The sequence below is a fragment of the Strigops habroptila genome, chromosome Z, assembly GCF_004027225.2.
Source record: "Strigops habroptila isolate Jane chromosome Z, bStrHab1.2.pri, whole genome shotgun sequence".
NCBI classification, from domain to species: domain Eukaryota; kingdom Metazoa; phylum Chordata; class Aves; order Psittaciformes; family Psittacidae; genus Strigops; species Strigops habroptila.
This window is the reverse complement of record NC_044302.2, coordinates 15,839,775-15,867,331: the sequence shown is the minus strand read 5'-3', so window position 1 is coordinate 15,867,331 and position 27,557 is coordinate 15,839,775. Positions and strand designations below refer to the sequence as shown.

The following is a 27,557-nucleotide window of genomic DNA, read 5'->3' as shown; positions in this document are numbered from 1 at the left end:
CATAAATACATTTACATATTTGGCTCTTTTTTCCTAACCTCTCTTTTGCTAAGTTTGATTTTCTGGTTTCAGAAATCCATGCAGAGAAGTTTTCATTGATTTTGTACTTGTGTTTACTGTTGAACTCTTTTGTCTGCCAGACCTCATGTTTGCAGGTGTAGCCCTGATGCTTGGGTTTGCAAACCTGCCCTTGCTGCTGGAGCTGCGCAGCGGGCAACAGGCCGTGCCTCACCCACAGATAGCGCAGGGGCTGTTCGAGGCAGATAGGAAATTTCATGCGTAATCAGTCAGCACTGAACCAGTGAGCCAATTGGACGAGGAAGTCTGATTTAATCAAGGCTTCTTCCTTCCTTTTTGTGAAACACAGAATGTTCCTGTTAGAAGAAAGCACAGACATATTTTTCTGCGTTTTGAAAATGCGAAGCAGGCTTTTTGTGGCTTCGCGCACACTACGCAGGCACTGGAACTAAAAGCTCTTCAGCAGTTTCCAGGTGAGTACACTGCACACTTTGGTTTCTGGTGTTACCTACAACTCAGTGGAGCAGTTGAACTGGCATCTACCCTGAAACGGAACAGGATGAGCGTCTCTTCAGAGTAAAACTGTATTATTTGTTTCAGGGGTTTTGAATTGTTTTGACTTTTTTTAACATATATATATGTAAAAATAAATTGAAGCTTAGGTAAAAGATCTTACAATGATTTTTAGTTGTGAAAATAAAACTGTTTCTATGAAATACAGGTAGTTTTCAAGACAGATATATTCAAGGCAGAAGACTTGTGTATCGTGACATTCACTTCTGCATTCTTCGGTTTACAAGTGTGTTGTGTTTCTCTGGTAAATCATGTTTTAAAGAGGTGTTTATATATAGAGACATACATACGTGTTTTATGTATATAAAGTTACACATATATAAAACAATACATATTTTCAGTATAAATACATTTGTGCTTATGAGGTTATACCAACTTAAAGCCAAGCAAAGAGTTGTAATTTAAATTTGTTTGGCCATTTTCAGATATCTTATTTAATCTACTATATTTAATATTATCTTTACATTAAAAACAAATATTTGCAAGTTTATACTCTTGAGATAAACTGTCATGGTTTTCCAAAGTCTGAGCAGTCAGACAGTCAGTGCTATTCTTCATGTTCAGAAAGCAGATCTTAAGAAGGACTAGAAGAACAGTGAGAACTTTTACCTCCTAATCCAAAGTCCAAAATTAAGGGTTTCCATGATGCTCTTATTAAGAAGGATAATAACATGTTTGTACTTGCTTATCCAAGCCAGGCAAAGGAAGAAGGATTTCTGTTAGAGGAAAATGGTTTGCATTTACATTATTTCCAGTGGGGAAAGTAGTTGCTTTTCATTGTATGGCCTTGCAGCTTGCCAGAAATCAGTATATCTTCTGAAGAAGTTTCCTTACCTCTGTATCCAGCATTGCATAACTGTGTGGTAGACAAGTGGAGGCAAGATGATATGTAGCAACATCCCTGTCCTAAAACCTCTCATTACTTAATGACCACTGCTTGGGCATTAATTTTACATTTGTAGCAGGGAGACTTGTTTTTTAAAAAAGTAAGTTGTTCTGTCATTTGATTTTCACCCTTTGGCTGAATTGTGAGCAACAGTTCTCTCATGCTAACTAACAGAACACAGTACCCCAGCAAAGAGTATACTGTGTGAAGTATTTTATCAGCATGTGGTAAAATAGTTGTCCTATCATATCAGAACAGGCATATAGATCTACTAAAAGCACAATATATAGGTTAAAGGACAAGTAATGGGAGAATTCTTCTGTGTAATAATTAGAAAACTCAGTTCTCCTTCCTCCTAGCCATTGTCAGATTCAATTGTTTTGTTCTCCTAGTACAGAGACAAGTCTTTGGAGAGAACTCAAATCTGTGAAATATGAAAAAAATATTATACTAGATTAGATATCACCCTGTTTTGTCCTACAAGTTGTAATTATGAACAGATGACAAGTTTTGGAGTCTTAAGAACAGTGAATTCTAGCAGTGTAAGAGAGCCAGGCTGCTAGTTATACTAATTATCACTAAGATTTTAGTTCATCTGAACTCATACTTGCAAGCTTGAGGGCAAAATACAGGCAGAAAAAATCTGCCCCCACAGAAGTATATGCCAAAATTCTCATAGATAAGAATAGAGTTCCCCACCTAATCTTATTCAACATAATTTCTTATGTTTTTCATGTTTGATTTTAATTTGCAAAAAAGATACCCAAACACTTTCTTTGTTAATGATAACAGAAATGGCTCTTCGCTGGTACCTACATAAATATTTCTATTTATTACTCTAGTTTTTATGAATCTGTGGTTGCCCTCATACAAGTTCACAGAGAACAGTGAGTAAGTCAATAAAAAAGATTACCAGACTGGGTTCTCTAAAGACAGGCTACTAAGAAATGTCATTTTTGTAATCTTTCAGTGATAGCTTGCAATGGACCAAGACTCGCACTGCACAGCAGAAAGGGAACTGTTGGAAGCTGTAAGCAGGATTACTACGTTTTCTACCACAACTCCATCTGATAAAGAACAAAATCAACCCCACACTGAAATTTCATGTCAAGTGAGAAAAGAAAACCCAGAAAAAGATGACCTGAAAGGTTGATGCTACCCTTTAATCTTATTTTTCATGTGGCTATTTATGCCATTAGCCTTTTCTGTTAAAAACTTTGCTTTATTTATTGCAGTAGTCCAGATTTACACTGCTATACTCCACTGAAAATAAGCCTTGATTAAACTTGGACTAATAATGTGGCAGTACTGAAACAGATGCACGTCCTGGTGTTTATATACACACACAGGGCTTTCCTTTTAAATCCCTTGCACCTAAAATGTAGTCCAGATTTAATTTACATACCAGGAATCAAAATGGTGATCATCAGATGGCCTGTCTCACGAGTGCACTTTCTGCATATCACAAAATCTGAACTTCTTGGCAGTATCAGCAAGGATACCAAGACTGAAGCTAATCTCAATGAGTAGTGTCTCACATACCCCGTGGAGAGGCAGCATTGAACACTCACTATGCCTAAGATTGCTGACATCTGTTATTAAATGAAATGTTATGTATTATCCAAAATATATATAATCTCATCAAGATTTTCAGCCTGCAAAGATGTCATAAACACCACCTCTCTTAGGAAAATACATGCTTCATGAAGATTGAGCCAAACCCCAAAGGCCTTGATAATTGAAACTGTATGGCCAAATGATTAAGAACATGTAAAAGTTGGGCCGCTAAAGGAGTACTGTGGTGCCTTTACGATTCTATTGCTGCATCAAACTGTTATCTTCCCATTCATTTGTGGTCATTCAGTTCCATTGACTGAATGTTAAATATATTGCAGACTGACTTCAGCTGACAGCATTGACAGAAACATTGTTGATTTGAAAGTGGGACTGGTGTGCCCACTGAAATATGAGTACTCCATTTGTTTTATCCACTTTCCTAGCCCATACACCACCTGATGAAAACTGTTGTCAGTAGATTTCAAAGACAGAAATCACCCTTTTGAAAAACTACATCAAATTCCCCTGTAAGCAAAGTCTTCAATCAGCTGTCCTACATTTTTTGTGTGCATGTGTCTATATGTCTGTGTGTGCATCTGTGAAGGGAGAGAGAGAGGAAGGGAGGAACGTATATAAAATATTTGTAGCTGAACTGTGGCATCAATCTAGCTACAAAAGAAAAAGAAGACATGAGAGTTCCTCCTTTGGCTGAGCTGGATATCCGAGTTTCTCCTGTCAGGTTAGGACATTCGTGTGTTCTCAGCTTTCACCGACTACTGCACAAGCCCAATATTTGAATAGAGTCAGTGCTTGAATGTATGCACTGTATTATCTCCTGCTTTTAGCAACAAAGTTGTCTGAAGAAACATCTGATTCGAAGACTGAGTCAGCATTTCTTAGGGCTATTTCTGGGAAGGTGAAGCCTACTTCCTGCTTAGACCATGCCCAAGGTTACAACCTAGATGTTCAATACTTTTTGTCAGTAATTTTTCTATAACGTTGCATTCTGCAGACTATTTGGTGTCTTTCAGAATGTCAGACCACAATAGCTTTCCTCAAAGATTCTGGATCTGTCTTTATTAGCAGTGAAATCACTTATTTTATCAGTCTTTAGGTCTTACAGCAGCAGAAATTCTAGGCTTTCCTTTCACAATAAATGCATAAGTTTCTTTCCAAAAGCAAAGGTTATAATCTGAAACACTAAATTTATTGGTTTTAGATTCCAGTGCATCCCTAAGTCCCAACTCTTCAATGACCACTAAGGAGCTTCAGGAATATTGGAGGAATGAAAAACGCCAGTGCAAACAAGTCAAACTCATTTTTGAAATCCCATCAACCAGAATTGTGGAGCATCACTTATCTAAATATGTGGTAAGCTAAAAAATGAATATGTAAGAAGATCATTAGTTTTTATTCACTCTGCAGGGGTCTGCACAGCACACAGCATGCTTCACTACATGAAAGCCTTACTGAGGGCCAAGTTTTGCAAGCTGTAATCATACTGAGTAGAAAGAACTTGTTATCACTGATCATATGGGCATAACTGATGGAATCTGCCCCTAAAAAGCCCCTCTGACAATCAGTTCACAAAGTCTGCGGAGATGGAAACATGATATCATGTGAATTAGTAGCTTGAGTGTCCTTAACACTCGGAGGCTTGTCAACATTAAGGAAATTCACACAAGTATAAAAATATCAGTATAGTTGCACTTCCACTGAGCTAGCCTGCTGTAGCAGCTGCATTGCATTTGTATAACTTCACCATCAGAGATTTATGTTAGCACAAGTGCAAAATTCTTTGATGTTGACAAAGTCTAAGACATCCTCCAGCTAGATCGCTTGTGATCGTTCCCCTTCCCTACCTAGAGCTCCATTAGATGGCATATTTCTGTCATATTTTTAAGGTGAAACATGAATATGGGGGACAGAACAACAGAACAAGTTGGATTTTTGTATCTTTACTCACAGTACCGACACTTGTTTTTCATTTCTGGTTCTGCTCCTGGCCTTCAGGGGGACTGATCTACAGCAAGTCTCTTTCAGTACTCTTGTGAAACAGAGATAGAGATGTTTTCCTTGTTTGCAAGGACCTCTGAGATCTATAGATGAAAAATGCTAGGAATCGTACTAGTGTTCCTGATACTGAGTGGTGCAACTTGGTAGAATATGCAGCAGGTAAATGTTTGGGAGACTGTGCTAAGATCTTGTTGCATGCTATACACACCTACTTAGATGCTGCCATTCTTGCATACACTCAATAGTATCCAACTCGGTGAATAGTTAAAAATTATTTTAGTATAACTGTATGAGAACAAGAGTATGATTCAGTATATGTGCAAGTAGTTAGACTTAGTCATAAGTTACATGCTTAGGCAAAAAGATGTATGTTACAATGAAATTGAGCCAATTTGAATGATTATCTAATTAAATGGTATATCATAGAATCATAGAATCATAGAATCGTAAGGGTTGGAAAGGACCTTAAGATCATCTAGTTCCAACCCCCCTGCCATGGGCAGGGACACCTTGCACTAAACCATGTGGCTCAAGGCTCTGTCCAACCTGGCCTTGAACACCGCCAGGGATGGAGCATCCACAACCTCCCTGGGCAACCCATTCCAGTGCTTCACCACCCTCACTGTAAAGAACTTCTTCCTTATATCTAATCTAAACTTCCTCTGTTTAAGTTTGAACCCATTACCCCTTGTCCTACCACTACAGTCCCTAAGGAAGAGTCCCTCCCCAGCATCCTTGTAGACCCCCTTCAGATACTGGAAGGCTGCTCTGAGGTCACCACGCAGCCTTCTCTTCTCCAGGCTGAACAGCCCCAACTTTCTCAGCCTGTCTTCATATGGGAGGTGCTCCAGCCCTCTTATCATCCTCGTGGCCCTCCTCTGGACTCGCTCCAACAGCTCCATGTCCTTTTTATGTTGAGGACACCAGAACTGTACGCAGTTCTCCAAGTGAGGTCTCACAAGAGCAGAGTAGAGGGGCAGGATCACCTCCTTCGACCTGCTGGCCACGCTTCTTTTGATGCAGCCCAGGATACGGTTGGCTTTCTGGGCTGCAAGCGCACACTGCTGGCTCATGTTAAGCTTCTCATCAACCAACACCCCCAAGTCCTTTTCTGCAGGGCTGCTCTGAATCTCTTCTCTGCCCAGCATGTAGCAGTGCCTGGGGTTGCCCCGACCCAGATGTAGGACCTTACACTTGGCTTGGTTAAACTTCATAAGGTTGGCATCGGCCCACCTCACAAGCGTGTCAAGGTCCCTCTGGATGGCATCCCTTCCCTCCAGCGTATCAACCGAACCACACAGCTTGGTGTCATCGGCAAACTTGCTGAGGGCGCACTCAATCCCACTGTCCATGTCACTGACAAAGATGTTGAACAGGACCGGTCCCAACACCGATCCCTGAGGGACACCACTCATTACAGGTTTCCAACTGGACATCGAGCCATTTACCACAACTCTTTGCGTGCGGCCATCGAGCCAGTTTTTTATCCACCGAGTGGTCCATCTATCAAATTGATGTCTCTCCAATTTAGAGACAAGGATGTCATGTGGGACAGTGTCGAATGCTTTGCACAAGTCCAGGTAGATGACATCAACTGCTCTGCCCCTGTCCATCAGTTCCGTGGCTCCATCATAGAAGGCCACCAAATTGGTCAGGCAGGATTTCCCCTTAGTGAAGCCATGTTGGCTGTCACCAACCACCTCGTTGTTTTTCATGTGCCTTAGCATGTTTTCCAGGAGAAACTGTTCCAAGATTTTGCCAGGCACAGAGGTGAGGCTGACTGGTCTGTAGTTTCCCGGGTCTTCCACCTTCCCCTTCTTGAAAATGGGGGTTATATTACCCTTCTTCCAGTCATCAGGAACTTCACCTGACTGCCAGGATTTTTCGAATATGATGGACAGTGGCTTAGCAACTTCATTCGCCAGCTCCTTCAGGACCCGTGGATGGATTTCATCAGGTCCCATGGACTTGTGCACATTCAGGTTCTTAAGATGGTCTCGAACCTGATCCTCTCCTACAGTGGGCCTAAGGTCTTCGTTCTCACAGTCCCTGCATTTGCTTTCCAAGACTTGGGTTGTGTGGTCAGAGCATTTGCTGGTGAAGACTGAGGCAAAGAAGTCATTAAGAGCCTCAGCCTTCTCCAAATCCATGGTAGCCAGTTCTCCTGATAGCTTCTGGAGAGGGCCTACATTGTCCCTAGCCTGTCTTTTATTTGCTACGTATCTATAGAATCCTTTCCTGTTATCTTTTACATCCCTTGCCAAACTTAATTCTAGCTGGGCCTTAGCTTTCCTAACCTGGTCCCTAGCTTCTCGGGCAATGTTCCTGTATTCTTCCCAGGCCGCCTGTCCTTGCTTCCACCTTCTATAAGCTTCTTTTTTCCCTCTAAGTTTCCTCAGCAGCTCCTTGTCCATCCATGGAGGTCTCCTGGCCCTCCTGCTGCACTTTCTTCTTGTCGGGATGCAACACTCCTGAGCACATAGCAGGTGATCCTTGAATACCGACCAGCAGTCCTGGGCCCCCCTGCCCTCTAGGACTGTATCCCATGAAACCTTACTAAGGAGGCTCCTGAAGAGGCCAAAGTCTGCTTTCTTGAAGTCCAGGGCAGTGAGCTTGCTGCACGCTCTTCTCACTGTCCTGAGGATCTCAAACTCAACCATCTCGTGATCACTAGAGCCAAGGCTGCCCTGGAGCGTTACATTTCCAACCAGTCCCTCCCTGTTGGTGAGCACAAGGTCCAGCATGGCACCTCTCCTCGTCGGCTCCTCTACTGCTTGAAAGAGGAAGTTGTCTTCCACACAATCGAGGAACCTCCTGGATTGCTTGTGCCGGGCCGTACCGTCCCTCCAACAGATGTCAGGATGGTTGAAGTCCCCCATGAGGACCATGGCCTGCGAGCGTGAGGCTGCTCCTATCTGTCTGTAGAGCGCTTCATCCACAGAGTCCTCTTGATCAGGCGGCCTGTAACAGATCCCCACCGTAATGTCCCCCGTTGCTGTTTTCCCTTTGATCCTGACCCACAAACACTCTGTTACCTCATCACCCGTCCCCAGACAGAGTTCCATACTCTCTAGCCTATCACTGACATAGATAGCAACGCCCCCTCCCCGTCTGCCTGGCCTGTCTTTTCTAAACAGCCTGTAACCTTCCATTCCAACATTCCAGTCATAGGAGCCATCCCACCATGTTTCTGTGATACCAATGACATCATATTCCCGTAGCCTTGCACACATCTCTAATTCCTCTTGCTTGTTCCCCATACTACGGGCGTTTGTATAGAGGCACCTTAGCCGAGCTCCAAATGAAGCCGACTCAATGGCTGGGGCAGCTGGAACATCTCTACATCGCTCCAAGCACTTATTACAGGTGCTGGCAACTGACCAGGAATGTTGGGATGGATCAATGCTCCCCTCCCCCAACACATCTAGTTTAAAGCTTTCCTGACCAGCCTGGCAAGCCTCCTACCAAAACAGCTCTTCCCCTTCTTTGTCAGACCAGCTCCACCAGCCTCCAGTAGATCTGGCCTCCCAAATGGAGCCCCATGTTCTAAATAGCCAAACCCCTGACTATGGCACCAGCTTTCTAACCATTTATTAACCTGCCAGACACGCCTAGCTTTTTTAAGGTCCTCCCCTTTGCCCTGGAGAATCGATGAAAAAACTATCTGAGCTCCAGAGCCCCTAACCACCTCTCCCAGGGCTCTGTAGTCCTTCTTAATGTCCTCCAGGCAACTGCTGTCTATATCTCTAGCACCCACATGGACCACTAGAAGGGGGTAATAGTCAGCAGGACTTACTAGAGCAGGCAGCCTCTCAGCAACATCCCTGATCCGAGCCCCCGGCAGGCAACACACCTCCCTCGAGACTGGATCAGGCCGGCAGATGGGTGCCTCTGTGCCTTTCAAAGTAGAGTCGCCTACTACTATGACCCTCCGCTTCTTCCTGGAGGCACCAGTAGCGATCCTCTGTACTGGTGCATCAGCAGGGTGCTCATTAGGTGTGGTGGATGCTTTCTCATTAGCCTCCTGCAGAACCGCGAAGCGGTTCTGGGTGGGGACATCAGATTTAGGAGGAAGCCCCTTGTCGTTAATTGTCCTCTTCCTCCTTTTTTTGTTCGTTTTTCTCGTGACTAATTCCCAGCTTCCTGGGTTGCTGCCCTCCTTCTTTCCTATACGAGCAATGCTGGACGTTTGCAGCCCCTGCGCAGTTTGAGCCTGGAGCAAGCAGCCCAGCTTCCTCTCAGCTTCCCTGGCATCTTTTAGCTCTCCAACAGCCTCCCGCAGCTCAGCCACCTGCTGCAGGAGGACCTCCACCAGAGCGCACCGAGTGCAGCCCTGTCCATCGTGCACCCCCGCCTCACGAGACCAGTCGAGGCACTTCCTACACTCCGAGGTCTGCGCCGCAGCCTCCCCTCTCATCGGCTCTGTCTGGGTGCCTACGCTGGCCACCGCTGGGGCAGAGCTCCCACAGCGGGCCCTGCTCCTAAGGCGAGTGCTCACCATCCCGCTCGCTGCCCGCTCGCCCTGCCTGCGCGAACTGCCGCGCAAACTGCCCCTTTTTCATGCACCCCTTTTTCATGCACCCCTTTTTCATGCACCCCTTTTTCATGCACACTCCACAAGGAAAAGAACGAGTACTTGTAAATTATTCACTTAGCTGCCCTTGATAAAGTGATAGCTTAAAAATTGCTTTTATCATTGTTTTGGATATGCATCAGGCATATATACACTTTTCAGCAGAGAGCAGGACAGGAAAGTATAGGAAAATGTCACAGTGCTTACAAATGAAAATTGATCAGAGAAGTCAGCTCAAATTTAGAAACCTTTCAAGGAGCACCTGTAAAGATCATTTATGAAGATTAAAAGAGAGAATTTCTTTTTAAGGAAAAACAAGGAAGGGAATCGGACAGACACTAGTGCTAATACTGGTTTGCACTCTTCAACAGCAGCAAAGAAAATGACTGGCATGAGTACAATGGCTCCAGTTTCCATATAATTCAATGAGGACAGGGTCAAGTTGAATATGAACATGGTCGTCGTCTAGAAGCCAGCAAGGTCAACAGTCCGTGTCCTTAGCTGCTGTGCGGTGATGCAGTTAAGCTGCCTTCAGTGGAGCTCCACTGGTTTACGCAGACCGCAGATTTGGCCCTTCCTCAGCATCATTGTGCTTGGATCAGGACCAGAAGAGAATCTATTTGTACAACACATAACACACAATTTTATTTTGCAGCTATTTTTCTAATATCACATTTATTATAGTCATTTTGAGGGTAGTGAAGAGCTGAGGAAGACATACTCTTGAGTACTATTAATGTGGGACAGCTTTGCTGTTAGTGAAAGATATTGGATGGCAAATGGATTGCTGTAGAAATGTCACTTTTTTGCATTATTTTTATGCCAAGTAAGTTTGAACAGCAGGACAATGATTTAGAGGGGAGAAAAGGCTTTGGAGTTGCTCCATCTTATTTTTGCACACACCAAATATTACTGCCAAATACTCCCTCTTCTTTCACAGCATTAATAATACCCCCAAATTCCTAGAAATGTCTGATACAAATGGCATTTCTGAGTATTACGACCAATGTGAAATAGATTACTTTCAATATTAAGTCTGGGAAATCCATTCACTTCACTGAAGATGATTGATTGCAGGAGCCATGGCTATTATAAACAAAGTTCAGCTGCAGAAATGCTTTGTTAAGTGATTTTACTTGAGTCATCCTGCTGCTAGTTGACTGTTCCCACCTTGCTGGGTGGGATCTGTTAGTGCATTACAACTTACTTACACTCTAAGGCTAAATCTGGTGACAAAAGTACAGAACACTAGGAGGTGGGAATTATTAATTTGATAGCTGCAGATTTCAAAGCAGTAATAGACAAAATCTGACTGCACAGGGGCAAGAATGGTCCTTCTCATGCTTGTTTTTCTGTTTTATTGTGTTTAGATGTATAAAATCATCATTCTGCAAACAGGGAGTTTTGACAGCAACAAATCTGTGATTGAACGCCGTTATTCAGATTTCGAGAAACTACACAGAAATCTGCTGGAGGAGTTTAGTGAAGAAATGGAAGATGTGACCTTTCCCAAAAAAACTCTGACAGGGAACTTCACAGAAGAAATAATCAATGAGAGAAAATTAGCCTTCAAGGACTACCTAAGACTTCTATATTCTATGAAATGTATCAGAAGATCAAAAAAATTTATTGATTTTTTAACAAGACCCGAGCTTCAGGAAGCATATGGTTGCCTGCGGGGTGGCCAGTACACCAAAGCTTTGGAAATCCTTTTAGAAGTCATTGGTCTGCAGGCAAGGCTGACGAGAGGCAACCCTGTCTCAATTGTCCCTACTCTCTGTGCCATAGTGGTGTGCCACAAGGACCTGGAAAACCCAGCAAGTGCCTTTGAATATGGAGAAAAAGCTCTGTCGCGCCTTTGTATGCATACTAGCCACAAGTATTATATTCCATTGTTAGAAACGATGATCACTCTGGCATATGAACTTGGCAAGGATTTTCTGTCTTTGCAGGAAAAACTGGAAGAATGGAAGGCAAAAAAAGATCCCATTCGTATTTTTACCCTGAAAGAACTTGCAGTTCACGAGTATGTACAATGAACACAAGAAACAATTTCTTTAAAGAGCAAAGCTGTCAGCTTCTTTTCCTGAACATAAGCTCTTGAAAGAATAAGAACTGGAAATCACCTGTTTGGCTAACATAATGTTAATAGAAAAAAAAAAAATATTTTCCGTATTCAGAAGGGACATTTCCATTTATGTTGGAAAGTATTATACTTACTCTACAGATATGAAGAGCACTTAAGCTTATTAAGGTTTTTGGAAACAAATTTGCAACAAAAAATCGTTTATGATTTGCCTATTTTGAAAATAGCCTAATTTGTCTGAAAAGTCAGAATAGTGAAATAAAATGAATAAAGCACTTAAGAATCTGCAGAATCAGAGGCATTGCTTGCTTATGTGGAAACTCCTTCAAGAAGAGAAACACCTTCTCAGGCAATCTAAAGGATCCATCTTCAGACACTGATTGTAGTTTTTTAGTCCTCCAGCTGAAGACTGGTCAAACAGCACTTTGCCCTTTCTGAAAATGATGGGATTGGTCCTATTCCCACTGGTCAATTGCTGTGGGCAGGAGAACCTGGGGGGAAGGTTTACAGTCAAATTCAATAGAAGGCTAGTATACAAGCAACGATCATTCTGTCAGATATGAGGGAGTATGCTTCATTTCTCTTTTGTAGCTAATACAGTTTTATGACCTGCATTGAAGGCACTTTCTTGTTTGGGATGATCTTTAAGTAAAGCTCTGTCCAGAGTAGAAAATTCGTGCCACATGTGCTATATACATAATGCAAAGGAACACAAAAGGGTGCTTTAGGGGAAAACATCTGGCTAATATAATGCTAGCATTTAATTGTGATTATCAAGCTGTGAGGCACGGTTATCAGACAGTCTGTGTTAAGCATGTGTTTCCCTGTTGCCTTTCAGAAGTTTATGTAAATTGGGCGTTGCCTTAGTTTGACAGCCTGGTACACTATGCAAATACCATCTTGGTGGCACTGCAATATTATAGCTAATTCTTTCAGAGATTCAACCCACGTATACAAATTCTAAGCTTGTCTTAGCCCTAATGCTCATGTGAAAGCTTCCTAAGAGCTGAAAAAAAAATCTCTGTTTACCTGCTTCTGTAATTGTCTCTCTCATACATTTATTTTAGTAATCTGGTAAAATAATTCTCATAAATATTGCAATTAAATGTCATGGTAGCATGGGTCATTATTCCCTGGTGAGTGTAGTCCACTGAGTACTTTCAGGCCTGTGCTTCAGGTACAGATGCTACATACACAGCACGAGGGCGCTGTCTATAAATTAGAAATAGCTGTATTAACTTACCTCCAAGAGACGTAAAAGAATCAGATAATTGAAAGTGCACTGAGCCTCAGAAACATTGGTGTACATTGGTACAAGAAGGATGGCTCAGAAAAAATACAGAATAGTGGGAGTATCAAGGGTGGAAAGTTAATATTTTAGGTAGCTATTAACAGCTAAGCGTTACACTCAAATGCTTTGTTTATTGTTACAGATTATTTGTTATTTGACAATTACTATTTTTTGTAGTTAAAAGTAAGAGAAGTAAGAGTAATTAACTAAGAGACTTATGGACTAATCTTCCCACAACATACCATATTGCAGGTCAGTTAAAATCAAAGATATCAAGCTTCTTAGGGGATGTCTGAATCAGTAACAATGCAGCAAAGAAGAATGTCTGGGGTCCACATTACACTCAGGCAACTTGAAGTTAAGGTAGAAAGGAAGCTTGGCTATCACGCTGCTCTGTCTCCACTGTAGTTTGTGGTGGAAGACCAAAAGAATGCCTTGAGTTCTCCTCAGGTTCCTGTGGGACTGTACTTGAGTAGCTAATTGTGTCCACAGGCCCTCACCTTACAGCTGACTACAAGATTAGAGGGTCCATAAGTACCTGCTGTCTAGCAAGGACAAATACCTGGAAACTGCTTGCGTGGCCATCAGTCAGCCACAACATCTCAGACCTACCCTGGAAGAATGTATCATCTACATCACTCAGAGGGCTGATTTCAATTTCTGCTGCATTGAGACATCCAGTCAGGCTGCTTCATGTATGAATCTGCACAGCCTACAGCACGTGTCATCAAAGGGTCAAGTGTAATGTTCGTAAAATCAGTTTGTGATTTCATTACTATTAGAATACAACAAAATTAAAATCCCCAACAATTCAACATCCCTCCAGCAAATCATGCATGCATTCACTTCGTACAAATGCAGAGCCTGTGACCTTCGGATTTATTAAACTCTTCAGATATGTCATTGAAAATCCTTGGAAAGAGAAAGCTTGTACGGTGACGGCACTGACTGGGGACCCACGAGGCCTGGATTTCACCTGGAGATCTGCCACAGACTTGGTCTGAACTTCGCACAAGTAACAGCTTCTGTGCCCTATTTCTTCATCCAGTACTTCCTCAGTAAGGTTCCCTCACTCAGGTTTTCAGTGGTCACTAGACAGAAAAATTGTGAAACTTGACCAAGTAAGTTAACTCCCGCATTTAACTTGGAAATGTGAACTGAGATGGAAGCAATTTTGATTTATACAAGCCTATTTCATTTCTTCAAGGTATCTTGACATAGAAGAGAACTTAGAGGCAGTAAGTTGCCAAATCTGTGTGCTTACGGTTGATTGAATAGTTTCTTACTAATGCAGTCTTTATTTTAGAATCAGACTTTACTTTCCTCACACACCAGAGAAGTTACGAAATTTATCTATTTATTGCATAGGACTGTAGTGAGACCATGCTGGCTCACCAGCCCCATGGACCGTCGGCCAGTTCTGATTTCTTAGCTGTGTTCTCCCAGAGACTTGTTGGACCTGCCAAAAGAATTTTCCTTTCATTTACTCACATTTCAAAAGTCAACTTCTGCAAATTCTTTTTCACTTGATTTTTACAGCGAAGTGAGTATTCAGCAGTTACATGTTACTAAAACAAACGGTAATGGAATTCCTGCTCCCATACTGACCCTCCTATCTTCCACTTGGAATGACAGCCTGCGAGGAATGGGTTCCCTCTGCCTGTACATGCGACTTTATCTTCCACAGTTCAAACCATATAGCCAGGTAAGGCAGATTTCCTGCGGAGAATCAGAGATTAGTTTCTTTCCCCATTAACATTGCCTGATGCAGGGATACAGTACTGCCTGCAGAGCGCTCATTCATGAATTGAATCTGTCCTGGCTTTTTCATAAAATGTATAAAAATTAAATGGGTGCTTTCCACTTACCACTGCATCTTGTTTTTCCTCTGAATAATGTTCTAAGAATGGCTTAAAAAGGACATGGATAATATTTTTGTCCACATCTACCTGTCTTGCTTATCTACTGCTCTTCCTTAACTCCTGTTAAGAAGCCACTGGAGAAACAATGACTAAAAACCTTGTTCACTCTCCATGGGGCTTGCATGCTATCCCCAGAGTACACATCCCACCTCACCAGGTGCTGGGTGAGCAAAAGCAAATAGCACTGCATCAGTGAAGCTATTTTGGAAGAAGAAAGCTCTAGCACTGCCACAGCTGCAAGAATGGAACATAAATTAAGAAAGCAGGTGGTTCCTGCTTCCAGACAGCTGTTTTACTTTCACTCTTCATTGCTTTACAATACTTGAGTGATAAAAACCTGCTTTATAAATAAATCCATTTCCTTTCTCCAAAACAATGTGTGCTTTTTACAAAAACTTTCTTCAGTTTAATAAAATAAATGGAAATAAGCAGTTGCTGGCATTTGTCCTGTGCATTATTAACATTAATCAGCCATTCTCTGTACCTGGAAAGCAGCTGAAGTCAACAATGTCTGGAGACCCAAGCTCTGCTCTTGGCAACCTCACAAGCCCACTGAGTCACCTTGATTAAGTCTAATCAAATCTCAGATTTCTTTCCAATACCAGTATTATTGGGAACTGTGCAAATAAGAGAAGTGATTTTTCCCAAAGTCAAATACAGTGGTCTGGAGACCACACTAACTGTGTGGAGGAATAGTTAAGTGCAGCTGGCATCACAGCTTTGCAAAACAGAGACATGTCACAGCTGCATGTTCTTAAGTACATCTTGAATGGACAAACACAACACAGCTTAATTTTTGCCTGGTATCATACACCTGAGACAATAGCCTGTGATGTCTATGGTAGAGAAAAGAGTTTGGTAAGTCTTACTAATCTGAAAAGCTAATAAGTGGTTGAGTAGGGAAAATATTCTAACCACTACTTTATAAGAAAAAAAACCCAACCAAACAAACAAAGCAGAAAGTCTTGTGTAAGAAATTTTTAGAATATATTAAAAAAACCCCTCTAGGCTTCAATATGATTTTCCACAAGAAGGAAGAGAAAAATATTTTCAAATGCATTTTTCCAGTTTTAAAAATTTCTTGGCACTCTGGTATTTCTTTCCACTGCTCTTGTAGCCTAAACAAGAAGAATCACACAACCACTACAGAGTACCATATATGTTAGCAAGCTGTTAGTATCCAGTTTTCTCAACAGCAGTGCACAATCAATCAGAGCTTTCCATACGATCTTACTCTTCACATTGACACCTCTGAAGTATACCTACAACAGATAAGAAGCCAAGTATAAATTCGCATTTAATTTTTTTGCAGAAAAAAAATGTCAAAAAAGAAAATACTGTCCAACCAACATCTGCCTAGCATGTCTAACAAACCACAGACCGCATGATACAAGCTAGAAGAAAATTTAAATAAAATCTGGGCAGATCATCTCCAAGATTCCATGGAGAGTTGTATTACGATCTATTGAGCTTTGACCCATTTCCATATCAATTATTATATCATTTGGGGCATTAAGTAGATAATACTGTTTACACAACTTTCTAAAATAACTAAAGAAGCCCATGAGAATGCTTAGTTACTTATGAAACATATGCAGACAAGATGCTCTCTGTGCAATGCAGCATCTTGTTTACAGGGAATCCTGTGATCTTTATCACATACTTGTTATTAACTCCTGTTATCTGCTGCACCACTGGAGGATAATATTTGCTTTTCTGAATCTTAATAAGGCTAAATACATTTATTGAATTAAACAGATTTGTACAAGCAGCATGGGAGTCGAGTTCAGGACACAAGATGAAATCTAGGTTGTGTGGCTCAGACAGCAGCTGAGCAAATCAAATCAAGAATGTTTATCTTCTGATTAGATCAAAGGCAGGAGCAAGATGTGTTGAAAAACTAAACACAGTTGTGATGGTGTAAAATACTGAATGTCAATACCCATCTGCATGAGGTGAGAACCCCAAAGAACCAATCTATTTACATTAAGATCACATTACAACATATGTTCATCACACTTTGCGAGTATATATTTGCTCTATATACAGATAAACAAGAAACTAATTTTCATGTCAGACCAGTGAGACTTGAGAGTAACTACACTGAAATAAATTAGGTTATAATGTAATCAAGAGCAGAATAAGGTCTACTGTCTATGTAAATGTGCATGATCTCTATACACGATGGATGGGTGGATGGACAGGTGGATTGATGAGTGGATAAAGCAAACAAATTTGAACGGTTTGATGCTTAAATGTTTGCCCAGCATTTTAAGAAATTTGGACCAAAGCTACTTTTACAAGTACTACACGGATATATATACATACATAGTTTTAAACGTAGTACCTTCTTTTATTAGAGATAGGACTATATCTGTAAGTTTGTAATTATTCAGGCAAGAAAAATACTTAAGAGAAATTGACTGGATGGACTTTGATATACTAATCTCTCTAAACTAGTGACATTTAAATATTGTTTCATTCCAGACAGCACCAGTGTAGACTCTGACTGAGATAACCGAAAGTAATCCTAAAGAATTTTACAGAAAATAGAGAATTTAAAGCCTAACGTTTTTCTTTATTAGCATTTCTAGAACATTTGCCTCCCCAGTGACAACTGTTTACAGTGCCGCTAGATGGAGCTACAGCATTTGCAGGAGCTCAGGACCCCTGCAAGCTGGAATTTTTTTTTTTTTTTTTTTTTTTTTTTTTTTTTTTTTTGGTGACGACTTGATTTTGGGGTTTTTTGGTTTTTTTTTTTTTTAATCTACTCTAAAGTCTAACAGTTAAATTTTAATATGGTTAAACTAAATATATATATACCTATCAATTCCATTTTTAGTTCAGACTGTAGCGCCTAGATTTCCAGCTGTCCTTCAGGACAATTTAACATACCCCTTTATCAGCCAGCTCTCTGAGCTAGCTAGAAAGCTGAAAGAGAAAATGTTCTTGCAGGCTTTTAGACCTGGTGAGTTCAAAGCCAGAGTCACTGCAGCGTCTCAGTTCCTGCAGTACCTCTTCCTTCTGATCAAAAGGAACCAAGTAAAACTCACAACTCTTAAAAGAACTATCAAATAATGGGGGGAGGGAAGTAAAAATAAATGGACCCATAATGCCTTCTGAGCAGTTCCAGGGAAAGTTCACTGACTCCATTTTAGATAGCCGCACTCCAAAGTGTGAAAATGAGAGCTGATCCTGTTTTGCATCCAACTGCTATAAAGTATTCTAAAGCTCCATTAATTTAATTATAGAAAGGTACAGATATACTGCAAACACCGTACACACGCGTTTGATTTTGAGCTTTATCCCCTTGTTGATAACATGGAAGGGGAAGACACAATGGCTAAAAGTGGACTGTAGTTGTCAGTGTCTCCTTCATCTATCCTTTAAGTAGCAAAACGTAGAAATGTTTTTGGAAGCAGTCCTGAAAAACAGGGCAGATTTGGCTAGCCTGCAGCCTACAGAACTGGCCTACAGTTCCCTGGGTTGTGCTAGTGATTTTTATCAAGGTGCTGGCATGGCCTGGATTTGAAGACTGACTTCTCCCCACTGTGTGCCAGCTGCAAACCAGAGTTTGAAAGCAACCTCCCTACCTCAAGATTTTGGTTTGTGGTTTGGATTTTTTTTTCCCCAAAAAGGTTTCTGCAGAAACTGCTAGCTTTTAAGTGCTTAGGAAACAGCATGAGGGAACTGGGCAGTCCAGTGGCAGCAAAACGCAGGAAGACTATGCTAAAGACTTTGAGAGAATAGTCTCAGGAGATGAAATCTTTGAAGGAGGTCACCATCCTTCCTCTTAATTTTTTTCCAGAAATCCTGGAAGGAAAAAAAAAAAAGAGACAAAAAGAAACAAGAGAGAAAAAGATACAATCTCAGAAAATGAGATACAGATTTGGTTGTTTCTGACACTGCACCTCACCTCCAGGAACAGCAGCTTAAACGTGCGCTGAGTTAGCAGGGGGAACTTCCATGGGCTCGGTAATAATATACAGTGCTTTTATAGTGCTTCACATGTTCGGACCATTTTATAAATACCAGGCCAGATTAATCCAGGCTTTAAATCTGCATAAACCTTGGCAGAGAGTTCTGGTGCCCATGAGATTATGAAGTCTGCCATGAAACTAAATTGTGATGATCAAAAAAAGAAGACTCAAAAAATGCAGAGCCAGGAAGAAGAGTTTGCTGGTTTTTTGAAGAGACAGAAGAAATCTGGGAAGAAGCAAACAAATGGTTGGTTAGTTGCATAACAGATGGCTACATTTTTAGGGCTGATGTTGGGAAACTCTGGCAAAGGAAGGTCATAAGTTTCCATTCATTTCATCTCCCCTGGAGAACAAAGAAACATGCAGATTTTTAAGGTAAAAACACTAACTCAGACTGACAGGAAGAACTCATTTTGGTTTATGCATTTATATTTTTATTATCCTGAGGAGACAGCAGTGAGGATACTTGGTTGCAAGTAAACAATGGTATAAATTATGTAGTCTTGACAAGCAGCAGTAAACCCAACTAACTTATTCCTTGATTATTATGCTCCATGTTCATCTGATTGGTCCACATAGCAGCTGTAAGAGGCTTGATTTGTACTGCATCAGAATATATTTTAAATGTACTTATATTTTAAATGTATTTAAAATTATGATTTGTCCTGCTGTGCAGGAGCTTAATAATAACTGACCTAATTCGCTATACAAAATCTCTTGTATAGGAAAGGAATTCATTTCCCTTTGGGAGGGCAGAGCACCCTGAAACAGCTTTTGTTTGCTGCTGCCACCCCAAAGCTCTTCAGTACTTAAGAGGCAGAGCATGAAGACAGTGCGAGGGAGAGACTTCATCTGATCTCAGCATGTTTTCCCTATTTCTGCCACACTGTAGCACGCCACTGATGCTCACAACAGAGAGGGTGAGGGAGCAGTAAATGCAATAAACAGAAACAAGTGGAATGCCGAGACAAAGAACAATTACACAGCTAATCACTGCCAGAGGAAGCACATGGTAGAGCTGGGCAGATTATTTGCATGTCAGTCCAGAGGTTCAGTCTTTCCACTGGGTGTATTGACAGGTACTATTTTGCATGTGTTTCACAATGTCACTTTGTGGCTCCACAAACCTTCTCTCTGTCTCAAACACTGCAATTATGTTTGAAGCAACGTAGATCAATTTATTAGCTATGGAAAGGTCTCTAAATCAGAAATAATGTACTTGAGAGACCATCTCTCTGTCGCCATGGTTGACAATTGATTCACCACAGCATAAAGGACTGGCTGCAGCAGGACAGGCTCCAGAGGTGTCCTTAACTTCCTAATTGATCTGTACTGTTGGTCTTTCCTCATGCCCAGATGAGATTTATTCACTGAATGCTGTAGCCTGAATGTACACCCTCGCCACATTTTGTCTTCCTATTTTGTCTTCATAATTTCACAGAAGCACATATAGCCATAGAGACCTAAAAAGCTCAGCCTAAAATCAAGTTTTCAGACATACACGCTTCCTGCCCTTCCTGCCATACTGTAGTACAGCTTAGCTGCACTCTGTAGTAAGTTTTCAGCTACAGTTTGGGGCCATGATTTGTTAGAAAACAAATCTTCACAGAATACACAACTTGCTTAATGCGTTAGCCATGATTACAAGAGTTCATGTCTCCTTGTAGAGTTGTATTTAAAAATCTGACTTTTCTCTGAAGATTTTTTCATTGTTCTTTGTAACAAATCCCAGATTTCAAATACTGTCTTCCCTAGCCACATGGCTGTAAAATTTTTCTTCCTTTTGTTCGCTATCATTGAAGGATTTCCTGCCTGTTGCAGCTGACCCTCAAAGCATCTGTGCTGATCACACAGTTGCCATGATTTGAGGTTGCCACTGATGCCCTTTGTCTCACTGCTCTGCAAGCAGCAGGGACAATCCACGCAGGTGGACTTCCACCAGCCTTTGGTACAGGCGAAGCCATTAACAAACATGTGCAGAGCTAACTGCTAGTGCAGACCATCATCAGGCAGCATCTAATTTTCTCAGCAGGTTCAATGCATCTTCAGGACCTACAGTTCTCTTCCATGAAGGAGCAGCGCTAGTGATCAAATTACTGCCTTAAAGAAACGTTTGTTTAAATGAAAAGGCTCAAAAGTCTCACAATGATGAAAGAGATCATATGCTACTCTGATTTTCATCAAGATCTCTAGATCTAGGAGGAGATCTAACTCTTAGCTGCCTTTGTCAGCATGTCACCCTGTGTCAGCCTGTTACTCCCAGTAACTTCTGGCAACAGTCTTCCTTCTTTAATCCTGAGAAACCAACTGGAGTTTGCTTTATCTCCAAGCCTCTTGCTCTGGCAAAAAGATTTGTATCATTTTGGATCTGTGAGTCACATCCCTCAAAGCTATTAGTTTACTCCTCCCACTGTCTTCCTTGAGGATGTTTGAGGCCATGTATCACAAAGACTTATGTGGCTTCCTTCTTATCAGAAGCAGCAAATGTTAGAACAATGTGTACGTAAAGGTTGCTCTGACAACCCACTTATGTATTGCTTCACCTGCAACCTCCAGGTCATTTACAGCCGACATGCAATTCATTCTGGTCTGTATTGTTAGAGCAGCACACTGCACTGCTTGGGGAATCACACTCCAAACCCGTTACAAAGCAATACACTGAAATAGTTCCTCCTCTGTTACTCTGGTGTAAGAGAGAACTTGCCCCTTTATCCGTTTTAACTTTGAACTGAGTGCATACATTTCTACCTTCTCTACCATTTTTTTTAAATTAATGTTTTAGGAATTTGTATGTAGTTCACAGCTAATTTTGGCTTTATCAGAAAGTGCTCTGGGGATGCTTGCATATAAGGTGTGATAGAAATGTACTACATTGCATCATATCCAAATCAAATTCAACGTAGTTAAAAATTAGCTATGGCAGTAAAAAAACACTTCAGGGACAAGGCTGGCACAGAGTCTATGCTGAAAGAAAATGCCTAAATAGTTGTGATCTCTGTATTTTCACAGATTAAGGCAAGGGCCTTCAAGGGCAATTTAAATCTGATGCTTTGAGATATGAGCTGATCACGTGCAGAAATTGAGATGGGATTTATAAGCAGTGGATAACTGAGCTGTAGGCATACAGAAAAGTACTAGTGGATATAGGCTACATAATGCTCTGTAGTTGTCGGCAGGAGGATATCTTCACTTCTCTTTTTCTCCCTGCCCTGTTGGTAATGATTCAAGGAACATGACCAGGGCACCTTGCTAGCTGAATCAATACTCAAAACCACTAAGAAAAATCTTATTTTTCCATGGTATGAGGAAGCAGTGGCACTTTCAGGTCAGAGTTAGGCACCCAGGTATACCTGGATAATTGCAAGCACTGCAGTTCCTACATGCAGTCTTCACAAACATACATTGATTCACCCCAGAATGCTTCCAAAAGAAAAGGAATTCTTCAGATTTCTTAACATTCTCCCATGAGAACAGGTTTCCTTTTCAATCCATTGTGCCACTGTTACAACCTTATTTTTATTTTCAAGAATTTTCATTGAATCACAGAATTTCTCTCTGACACAACTCACCTTTTAGAGATATTTTCCAATTGATCTAATCCATCCATTCTACCTAAGAACTCCTTTGCCTGTTTTTCTTAAAAAAAAAAAAAAAACAAAAAAAAAAAACCAAACAACCAAAGACCTAAGGATGCATGTAAAATGTAGCATCATTAACAATTCTTTAATATATACAAGTAAATCTAGTAACTTTAAATCATGTTACTTCTTTGAAACATGCCACAGACTGTCTTTTCTGCTTTCTACTTAGTGAATCTTCATAGGGTTTTTAATACTCTTTCTACTTTTGCCATGATCAAAGGAATTGCTCTCCGTTTGCTTGTTCCTCTGATAAGTGATAAAAGATGTCAGTGAGACTAATGAGAACTGCCTCCAGCTTCCTTCATAAAGCCCTGTAGAAAAGAAATCACAATGCATCGTCAAACCTGCTAGTCTTTAGGAAATCAAGTGTGGAAAAATACTAGGCACAAAGACAACAGGGGGATGGGAGTGGGGGAAGAGGGGAGAAAAAAGCTTTTACAAAAGAAACAAAACAGGATATTGATGAGTAAACAGAAATATTACTCCCATCAATAATCTGAATTGTGGTAAACCCTGAAACAACTGCATATGCAAACGTGGAGCTTCATTTCTTTATGCAATAGTATTTGCTTTCTCACACACACACACGTTGCACATGCTGAAAAGATAACAGAACTTCCCCCTACTCCATGATATAGCAGAGTTAAAAATCAGAATCCAAATCTGCATTAGGCCCTTACCCCTCAGTGCTGAATGATGGTTTACATTACTTTTTTCAGGATCTGCCAGAGTAAAACTCTTCAAAGTGAATTTTGCCCTCTAGTGCAAAGGCCCTCATTCCGGTGAGGACTGAAGACAGTTAGCACATTTTCAGGCCCTAAAACCATGGATATGTTTCCATTCACTCACACTGGAAACAACTGGAATAATATCCATGGATCAAATGAAGTGTGTGTGCATTGAGACCAGTCCCAAACAAGTGGCAAGATTTTAATTTGTGCTGTGAAGAGCTGCTCAGACTTCTGAGCAAATTCCTCCTCCAATTCCTGTTTCTTATTTGCTTTTGCAGATTTGATGAACAGTATCTCATCTGCAGCGGCTGCTTGTATTTCTCTAACCCAGATAATGGGCAAATGCCAGTAGACAGGCAACTTGTTAAGTTAGGACAGGCAGCCTCAGGTTTTTGAATTAAACAGAAAACAAAGATGTGTGCAAAAGTCAGGCTCATTTCTTACACAGCTTCCTCCTAACAACAGCTCAGACGCACCTATCTATACCACCTCCTTCATGGCAGATGTCTAGAGAATGTGCTTTTGTTTTTCAAGACTGACAGGGACATGCCAAAAGGTCGTAGCACTGTGATTTTTGCTGTGAATAACCCGTGCTATCACATGTGCTTATGGATTGCATATTAAACCCTGATGAGCTAGACCTCTGGGCTTCTTAGCAAGTTGTATGAATGTTTAGAATAGAACAGCCTGAGAAAGAATCATAACCTTTGAAGCAGAAAACTTGCCGATTTATTTTATTTTCATTTTTAACAAGATTTATTTTTGTCTTGTTTTTCACTGATACTTCTCAGTTATTTTCCTAAAGAGAGACTGATGATTTTGGGCTGGTAAATTTTAGAACATGTTGATTTATTACTAAATATAATTATTTTATTATGTCTACATACATAGTTTTCTAACTATACACATTTATTAAACCGTATTACAGAAGATAACACTCTACAAAAATATAGATTATAAATCAGTATTTATAAAAACAAATTAATCTAAGTGTCCTCAAGGGGAAAATGGTAAAGTTAAAAAAAAATGTATTTTGCTTTTCAAACAAATTATTTAAATCAGCAAAGGAAGGCTTATTAAAGTGACTTGCAATGGCTGTTTCTGACTATTGTATTATTCAAGATTTTAAAACTATTAGGTCTCATCTTGCACTTCATTTTTAACCATAGGTAGTAGAAGAAAATAGGCATACTGCTTTTTCAGACTCAGCACTGAGTGCCAGCAAAAGGGATATATTTAATTCCAAGGGGGGGGAAAAATTAATTGCTATCTTTTTTGGAAAATAACTGAAGACTACTCAGTGAAGACAAATATCTCAATTTTCTCTGTGTTGATTTTAGTCACTGGATGAAATTAAGTAATTGGTACCTAGAAGAACTATTTTCTCTTCACTGCTAATGAGTAGTGACTCACTGGTCTGATATGAGCACCTTGCCAGGAATACATTTTAAGGTTTTTTCTTTAAACTTTGAATGATTTAATACATCAGAATAAATTGGACTAAATATAGGCTTAAAACTTCATTCTAAATAGTTTTACTCAATAAAGATTTTCTTAAATTAAAAATCCAATTTATTTTTTAAGTAAGTAAGTCATTGATTTTTATCCCTCTTGCTGTTCTTCTTCATTAAGGGAAGAATGACTCTGATGCCTCAACTCTGATCTTTCTCCTGGAGCACGGTTTTCCCTTTATACTGATATTAAATATGAAAGGTCTATGGAATCTTAAATAAGAAAAAGAAATGGATTTCTAGGCTGGATAGGGGAGGGATTAAGCCAGAGAAGTAACTTAGGGGAGAGTGGAGCTACATAGAGAGGTAGACACCCTGTGGGATCTTCTATCGCCATTAGTTTCAGTGGGCTGAACCACCAATTAGTGCCAGCCCTGAACTGGGTCCAACCTCCAAAGTCACAATCACACACACTCTTAGGGCTCTATTCTTCTTCTAAAACAGTACAATTTGTAATAAATAAAGTACAATTACACAACACTAACCACTAAAACCCAACAAAAGTTGCTTTTGATTCTGTCTGGATTACTGTTAACTTGTGAGAGTCAGAGTGTGCGCTAACTGGCATAGGAATTCAGTTTCCTTCATGATCATATTCGCTGAAAGAATCTTTGATTGGGGAAGGTAAGCAGCTCTGCACTCATCATTTAAAGCTCACAAATGCTGTCCTTGCAGCTTTCGCCTGTAGAAAACACCTGCAGAGAAACAATGTTTCTTGTGTTCAAAGCAACAGATCTTTTATGTTTTGTTTGTTTGTTTGTTTCTTCACTGTCCTTGGAGTCTGTAGGGCTGTTCCTCTCATATATTCTCACTCCTTTCTCTGGTTTGCAATTGCCGCTGTCAGTAACTTTTTCCTCTTCTTAACTATGTTATCCCAGAGGCACTACCACCAAGGGCTTGGCCTTGCCTTAGAGCCCACCAGCATTGAATCCATTGGACACAAGGGAAGCTTCTGACAGCTTCTCACAGAAGCCACCCCTCTAGCCCCGCTGCTACCACACCTAATACTACTGTGCAAGCAGAGACCAAGAGAGCAGCAGTCTCCTGGCTACCTTGACTAGCGGTCTTCCATGAGGAAAGAAGAGCATACCAGAAACTGCAGAATTTCAGAATTTCTAAAAAGGGAGCTTATGCAAAAAAATAGATGAAAGAAAGAGGATAAAGAAAGAAAAAAAAAAAGAGAAAAGTAGTCAAACAAATGTACAGAGGTTTAAAATTATGAGTGAGAAAGGGAAGGATTTAAAAGAATAATGAAATGCTGAAAAAGAATTAAAATTTAACAAATAAAGTGTATAGGCGAAAAAAAGAAAAGAGGGCAGTTATAGAAGTAAAAAAGTGGAAAAAAAAGAAAATAAAGACAGTTAACATAAGATGCAGATTTCAGTTATTGTGGTATGCTAGAGAGAAATCCAGAATGGCTTTCTCAAAGCTGCACTTTAATGTCAATCTTTACTTATTTTCAGCAAGAAAACAATTACTCTTTTCACGTTGCTTTTTTCACCAAAAAAAAAAAAAAAAAAGAGAGAGAAAAAAAATCTGACTGGAAACTTCCCAATCCCCCACAAACTGCAAGGATTTTCTACTTGAAAATGAAAATTTTCAAAGGAAAATTGTACTGCAGCTCTATGTCGAAATGTTTTAGACAGCCCTAAGAACGCTATGGACTTTTCTTTGTCAAAAGAAATCCAAAACATCTCCAAGATTTGCTTAGAAATTGCTCAAAGCTTATAGGGAGAGCTGGGAGTTTTTCCAAAGCTGGTTTTGTTATTCTCACAGAAAATTTAAAGGCAGATGAATGGCCACATTTGAAATCTGGCAGAAATTAGATCCTAGATCTCTGTACCATCTGCCTAGCACATTTTTGTTATTATTCATTCAGGTAACGTCTCCTTCCTTCAGTAATTTCTGTGAAAACCGTTCTAAAAGCTATTCCAGAAACTTAAAGAAACATGTTGCAGAATTGCTGCAGTGACATGTACTAGTGTTTTTCCAGGGGAATCAGTTGATTTTAATTTTGTTGTATCACTTCTGCGAAACGTCTCAACCAAAGCACCTTTTTATACTTGATCATGTATTATGGCATTTCTTTTACTTAGTAGGCTTTTCAATATGTGTAAAAGGTTAGGAATTTACCTGTGTAATTTTTAGGATACAGAGGCAGAGTGTTCAAGGAAAAATATTTGTGGTGAGAGCTTGTAACAGGAATGTCATAGAAATGTTCATTCTTGTGATAAATTCCATTTCAGCGCTGTTAGCCAGACCTCTTGTAATAAATTTAGGCTTTCCTAAACAGGAAACCTCAGGAAAATTAATTTGATTGAACTGTAGCTGTGAATTAACATTCCCAAGTGCCTCTACGCAGACACTCACTTAAGGATTTAATAGGCCACAGTGCAGTAAAGTCCAGGGATGTTCAAGATATAGCTGTGATAGCACAACTTCTGCAGTGATTATTTTTTAACAACATAGTTCAAATTGGAAGACTCCTATTGCTTTTAGTGTCTTCAACGCTTCAGTATCACTTAGGTTCTGTTCGTTTTTATCCTTGAGAGATCCAAGATAACGAAGTGGAGCAATAGTTTGGCTTAGTGCTGCATGGAAATGAGGAGTAAGACTGAATTGCCATAAAAATCAGCAATGCTGTCCACAACAAATGCAAAACCTGGGAGATGGAATCCTTGTCCCTTAAGGCTTCCCCAAAATGAAGACCAAAAACTCATCTGGCTTACAGCTGTGCGGACAGACACATGGACACATAACTACCATGGACAT

At 40.4% G+C, this 27,557-nt stretch overlaps 1 protein-coding gene across 4 annotated transcripts; it reads left to right on the top strand.

The window, feature by feature from the left end:
* The first annotated feature begins 359 nt into the window (after positions 1–359).
* On the top strand, positions 360–15,295 carry SNX20 (sorting nexin 20). 4 transcript variants are annotated; one of them, XM_030469756.1, is made up of 4 exons: positions 360–491; positions 2,448–2,625; positions 4,254–4,405; positions 10,994–15,295. In XM_030469756.1, the coding sequence occupies exons 2-4, from the start codon at positions 2,460–2,462 to the stop codon at positions 11,660–11,662; spliced, it is 987 nt and encodes a 328-aa protein (XP_030325616.1). In that variant the 5' UTR covers positions 360–491; positions 2,448–2,459; the 3' UTR covers positions 11,663–15,295. The 4 variants fall into 4 exon arrangements, with proteins under 4 accessions (XP_030325616.1, XP_030325619.1, XP_030325617.1 ...); XM_030469759.1 differs by lacking the exon at positions 360–491 and adding an exon at positions 794–817; XM_030469757.1 differs by lacking the exon at positions 360–491 and adding an exon at positions 2,324–2,364.
* The last annotated feature ends 12,262 nt before the right edge of the window (positions 15,296–27,557 follow it).